The sequence below is a fragment of the Lolium rigidum genome, chromosome 3 (genome assembly GCF_022539505.1).
Source record: "Lolium rigidum isolate FL_2022 chromosome 3, APGP_CSIRO_Lrig_0.1, whole genome shotgun sequence".
Lineage (NCBI taxonomy): Eukaryota > Viridiplantae > Streptophyta > Magnoliopsida > Poales > Poaceae > Lolium > Lolium rigidum.
This window is the reverse complement of record NC_061510.1, coordinates 342,804,226-342,810,225: the sequence shown is the minus strand read 5'-3', so window position 1 is coordinate 342,810,225 and position 6,000 is coordinate 342,804,226. Positions and strand designations below refer to the sequence as shown.

Genomic DNA, 6,000 nt, shown 5'->3' with positions numbered 1-6,000 from the left:
TGTGCAATTTTTTAAAAAAAATTAGGGCTCACTCTTCGGATATGCTGTATCACTCGCTTTTTTAAGCTATGATCTTTCACACTCATGTAATAAAAAAAATGAAACTCACACCGCGGCTGAACTGGCTGCTGCCTGCTGGGTTGGTGGTGGTAATAACTTGTGGCCGTAGGCAGGAAGCAGAGCCGAGGGGAGGGCCAGCCCCTATAAATCCCAGCGTGACTGCAACCGAACAAGGCACCACTCCCCCATTTTTGGCTCTGCATCCTCGAGGCAAACCCAGTTCCTTCCCTCCCTCTCTTTTCTCTTGCCCCGAGCGGGGAGCTGAGCTGGTGCGTGCGTGCGAGGGGAGGGAGGAATCAGCCGGCAGCGGGTGGGTCGTCGGAGCGATGCTGCTGCACGGGTTCTTCGACAAGCTGACGGGGAAGAACAAGGAGGCGTGGAAGGAGGGCCGGATCCGGGGCACGGCGGTGCTGGTGAAGCAGGCCGTGCTTGACATCGGCGACTTCACCGCCTCCGTCCTCGACGGCGTCCACAACATCCTCGGGAAGGACGACGGCGTCTCCTTCCTCCTCGTCAGCGCCACCGCGCCTGACCCCAGTAAGCTCGCCGTCCCCCTTCCCATCTTCTTCCTCCTGCATCTCGCCCGGCGCCGCCGCGCGCGGAACGTGGGTGCCACGCCGCCGCGTAACAGCTGGCTCTGGCTGTCCTCGTACGTGCGCGCGTGCGTTTCGCTTCCATTCTCCTCGGCGTTTTCTTCTCCCAGGAATCCTACAACTTCTTTCGGTTTATTTTCCCTTTTGACCCAAGCACAACTGATGGTGCCAGATTTGAACTCGCGATCCGCGAGAGCCAGTACATTGATAGATGAGCGTACGATCATTTTCCAGTAAATATAAAAATAAAAACATGCATTTTCTATCATGTCATCACGCTGTCGTGGACCCATCGGTGATCGAACAGAGGGGCTGCCGTGGCCGCCTGGGTTTAGCATCAATGCTCTGCTCAGCACGGAGGGGACATCAGCACTAATTACGCGCGCCCGCGCGGTCAATAGCCTCCAGTCAAGAGCAAGAAACAAAGCCAGCGGCCAGCGCGGCACATTCGCGGCAGCCGCGGGAGCCATCGGTAGAAGAATCAGCTATCTCGGCTGAGACGATAAGGACACCCAGATTAATTGTCCCCATCGATGTATCTCCATCCATTCCGTTGTTTTTTTTTCTTTTTCTGATGGACGATGATTGGTCTTGGCAGGCAATGGGACGCGGGGGAAGCTGGGGAACCCGGCGCACCTGGAGGAGATGGTGGTGACCATGAAGTCCACGGCGGCGGGGGAGTCCGTCTTCAAGGTCACTTTCGACTGGGACGCCTCGCACGGCATCCCCGGCGCCGTCGTCGTCAAGAACACCTACAAATCCGAGTTCCTCCTCAAGACGCTCACCCTCGAAGGCGTCCCCGGCAAGCAGGACGGCACCGTCGTCTTCGTCGCCAACTCATGGATCTACCCCGGCGCAGACAGAGTCTTCTTCGCAAACGATGTGAGTATACATTCAGTCCTCGTTTCGCACGCGATTCAGACTAAAAAAATTATATTCTTCGTGTATGGTACACCCAATCGTACTAAACTACTGGCCATGCAACATGGATCAGATCAATTGGATCTTAGGAAACTTCTTTCCTACTAGTAAAATAATGCTGGATGGATTAGGCACCGTGTTAGTTGTACCTAGCAGGAGTAGATGCTAATGATATGGCCCGAGTACCCAGCCATCCCGTATGGCAAGCTCGAAATGGACACTCCAAATAATATGTCAAATTGCCAACTTGAGTAGCTACAGGCAAACACTTGGTCAGATCCATCTTACTAGCTGTCAAGACAAGTTGCTGTTGCTGGGTCTGGTCTCTCGGTCAAGTCAACGGCTGGCCTTTCGTGCTGTCAATAGTGCCTTGTCAGGGAAAATGCAGTGAAAATTAAGTATGTGACGCCACAGATAATTCATATTATCAGACCAACGTCACATTGACTATAAAAATAGGAGCTCTGATTAGTCCCATTTTGAGGGCTTCCGTCTTTTGATTGACTGCGAATACTGAAACATTTTCCTTGAATTATTGATCCATTCAAAACGACCCAACGAGTCCTGCACTGTCTTATGCTACCTACTTGCCCGCCCTGGATACTTGGATAGTTTATATCAGCAAGTTGCATTCCCATGCATGCATCCTCGGATCCTCATCTACTCCCTTCTGACTAACTGTTCTTTAATGGGTTTTTTTAAGATCATGAACTGATCTTACAAGGTACCAGTAAAGAGTAAAATACTAACAAGTTGCAGGCATCATCAGTTGGCTATTTAAATAAGCTTCTGGAAAAGAATCACCATACTCTAGCATATCCGAATCTTTATATCCACAACTAACTGTTAGATCTTAAAAGGAAGATGTGAACTTGTCTAATGTTTACCATAAGAAACAACCATATTTAACTGTTACCCGACGATAAGAGGACTGGGGACTTTTTTGTTGTTAAAAAGATGAACAACTAATTATTTATTTCTCACTGGTTAATTAGTACTATCCCCATTTTTTATCTGTGAACACCTGCTAGAACTTTGGGGACTGAGTATTTGTTCTGTATATCTGTCACCTCATTTTCTTGCTATTTTACAGACCTACCTGCCCAGCAAAATGCCTCCACTTTTGGTGCAATACCGGCAAGAGGAACTCAAAAATCTCCGAGGCGATGACGATACACTCAGAGAGTATAAGGAGCATGACCGTGTGTACCGCTATGACTACTACAATGACATTGGCGACCCAGACAAGGGCGAGGATTATGCACGGCCGATCCTTGGTGGCAGCCAAGAACTCCCATACCCACGCCGTGGTAGAACTGGCCGACTCCCAGCAGAAAAAGGTAACTCCAGTCCAGCATATCTTCATCTATTCAAAACCTTGTCACCTTGGAATTGAATTCATATTGGGGATTCATCTTTTCACCAGACCCAAAGGCAGAGAGCAGAATTCCTGTGTATTTAGTGAAGAAGGCTCTGGAAATCTACGTCCCACGCGATGAGCGCTTTGGGCACCTCAAGTTGTCTGACTTCCTTGGGTACTCTCTCAAGGCCATCACTGAAGCTATTCTTCCGATAATAAGGACCTATGTCGACACCACACCCAAGGAATTTGACTCGTTTCAAGACATCTATAATCTCTATGATGGTCTTTTGCAAGTGCCCGATAGCCCTGCGCTAGCGGATATCAAAAAGAAAATCCCCTTTCAGTTTATTAAGAGTATTTTACCAGTTGCTGGTGACGACTTTCTTAACTTGCCCCTTCCACAAGTTATTAAATCAGGTAATAAGCTTTGTGTATCAGTGCATGACTCCAATACAGTCATACCATGTTTTACCTTTTTATATTCTTATAACTTATTTTCTATATATTCCAGATAAGTTTGCTTGGAGGACAGACGAGGAGTTTACGCGGGAGATGCTTGCAGGAGTCAACCCAGTTTGCATCAAACGTGTGACGGTTAGCGCCTATGTCATTTCAAATTAAAATGATACACCATTGCTTCATAATCTCGTGTCAATTTCTGATTTTTTTTGTCTTCTGATGATCACAGGAGTTCCCTATAAAAAGCTCCCTGGATCACAGTGTATATGGGGACCACACAAGCACAATTACTGAGGATCAAATTCGGCCTTACCTGGAAGAAGGCCTCACAGTGAAACAGGTGTGTTGAATCATTGAGCTCTTTCGTGCTAAAAAAAGAAATTTTATTGAGCTGCATTGATTCATGAAAGGCGAAAAGGCTCGATACCTAAATGATTTATTTATTCTGCAAATTGCTAGTGTGCAAAAAACTGAATATGCTAATGAGATCAACGCCTTAACAACCATGTCGTGTGCAGGCAATGGAGAGCAACAGGCTCTTCATTCTAGATCACCACGATAACTTCATGCCCTACCTTGAGCGCATCAACAAGTTGGAGGGTAACTACATCTACGCTTCCAGGACCCTGCTGTTCCTGAAGGCTGATGGCACGCTGAAGCCATTGGCCATCGAGCTGAGTCTGCCACACCCTGACGGGTATCAGCACGGAGCGGAGAGCACAGTGTACCCTCCGGTTCAGGACGGTGTTGATGGCCAGATCTGGCAGCTTGCCAAGGCTTACGCCTCCGTCAATGACTCTGCTTGGCACCAGCTGGTCAGCCACTGGTATGCATACCCTTGCTTCATGTTCCAACAAAGAAAGGTGCCACCATTTTTCATACCAAAGTGCTGAGTTTTTTTGAGTATTTTTTTAGGTTGAACACACACGCGGTAATCGAGCCATTCGTGATTGCAACGAACCGGCAACTCAGCGTGGTGCATCCGGTGCACAAACTTCTGAGCCCACACTACCGTGACACGATGAACATCAACGCCCTGGCGCGGACAACGCTCATCAACGCTGGCGGTGTCTTTGAGCTGACTGTCTTCCCAGGGAAGTACGCGCTAGAGATGTCTTCCGTCGTGTACAAGGACTGGAAACTCACCGAGCAGGGCCTCCCTGACGATCTCGTCAAAAGGTAAAAAGGAGGTCAAAGCGCGATCAGACCACGAAAGACTCACAAAAAATATTTGACTGAAGATGGATTTCGCTTGTTTGCGTATGCAGGGGCATGGCTGTGCGAGACCCGTCGAGCTCTTACGGCGTTCGTCTGCTGATCAAGGACTACCCGTACGCCGTGGATGGGCTGGTGATCTGGTGGGCGATTGAGCAGTGGGTGAAGGAGTACCTGGCTATCTATTACCCCAACGACGGCGAGCTCAGGGCTGACAAGGAGCTGGAGGGGTGGTGGAAAGAGGTGCGCGAGGACGGGCACGGTGACCTCAAGGACAAGGACTGGTGGCCCAAGATGCAGACCGTTGAGGAGCTGGCCAAGACGTGCACCACCATCATCTGGGTGGCGTCGGCGCTGCACGCTGCAGTCAACTTTGGGCAGTACCCTTACGCGGGGTACCTCCCAAACCGGCCGACAGTGAGCCGGCGGAAGATGCCGGTGAAGGACGATAAGGAGTACAAGCAGCTGGAGGAGGGCGGGGAGGAGGCCGACAAGGTGTTCATCCACACCATCACCAGCCAGTTTCAGACCATCCTCGGCATCACCCTCATCGAGATCCTCTCCAAGCACGCCTCCGACGAGGTGTACCTCGGGCAGCGCGACACGCCGGAGTGGACGTCGGACGCTAAGGCGCTGGAGGCGTTCAAGAGGTTCGGCACCCGACTGATCGAGATCGAGAAGCGGATCACGGCCATGAACAAGGACCCGTCGCTCAAGAACCGGAACGGGCCTGTGAACATGCCCTACACGCTTCTTTACCCCAACACTTCGGACCTCACCGGCGAGAAAGGCCTCGGGCTCACCGGCATGGGCATCCCCAACAGCGTCTCCATCTGAGGTCTCCGTCGTGGCTTTGTGTCTCGTGCAGTGCAGAGTGTATGTTTCGTTCATTGTTTTTGCAAGGTAGTCGGGGTAATTGTTTGTCAGGATTAGTGGATGATGGGAGGTGATGCCGCTGATGGAGGGAGGAGAATACGGTACTGAGGCATCAGTAAGCAATCAGCTGTACATTTTTATCTCCAGAAATAAGAGTTAATTGCAGTTTGCATCACTTAAACAAAGTCCTTGTATGCACATATGTTGCTAAGGATGTATTGATTCTGTTGGATAATTAGGCACAATTTCCATGATTAATTCTAGAATATAAAACATGATGACAACAACTACTAACATGTGAAACTCGAACATACTAGATGCATTAATCAACATGAGTAGCAGCAGCACAAACAGTAAAGCATCCATCGCTAAACAGATCGAGATATGTCGCACAGTGTAGCAGATGATGTCGCAGCAGTAACGTTGTTGATGACAACGTTGTTGACGACGGGTCGAAGACGACGGTAGGCAGCACCGCCCGACTTGGACGGAAGGCGACCCGTGGTGAAGAGC

At 49.8% G+C, this 6,000-nt stretch overlaps 1 protein-coding gene across 1 annotated transcript; it reads left to right on the top strand.

The window, feature by feature from the left end:
• Window positions 1–228: 228 nt before the first annotated feature.
• LOC124703967 (probable linoleate 9S-lipoxygenase 4) lies at window positions 229–5,662 on the top strand. Its single transcript, XM_047236202.1, has 9 exons — window positions 229–597; window positions 1,252–1,535; window positions 2,668–2,914; window positions 3,001–3,354; window positions 3,449–3,531; window positions 3,626–3,736; window positions 3,915–4,222; window positions 4,312–4,575; window positions 4,665–5,662. Exons 1-9 carry the CDS (start codon window positions 387–389, stop codon window positions 5,446–5,448), a joined length of 2,646 nt encoding a protein of 881 aa, XP_047092158.1. The 5' UTR covers window positions 229–386; the 3' UTR covers window positions 5,449–5,662.
• The last annotated feature ends 338 nt before the right edge of the window (window positions 5,663–6,000 follow it).

What these genes read in the sequence shown, in the direction of transcription:
- LOC124703967 (XM_047236202.1), top strand. Translation starts at nt 387, where the DNA reads ATGCTGCTGCACGGGTTCTTCGACAAGCTGACGGGGAAGAACAAGGAG. An exon ending in CACCAGCTGGTCAGCCACTG is followed by an intron (nt 4,223 to 4,311) that starts GTATGCATACCC and finishes GTATTTTTTTAG; the next exon opens with GTTGAACACACACGCGGTAA. An exon ending in CCTGACGATCTCGTCAAAAG is followed by an intron (nt 4,576 to 4,664) that starts GTAAAAAGGAGG and finishes TTGCGTATGCAG; the next exon opens with GGGCATGGCTGTGCGAGACC.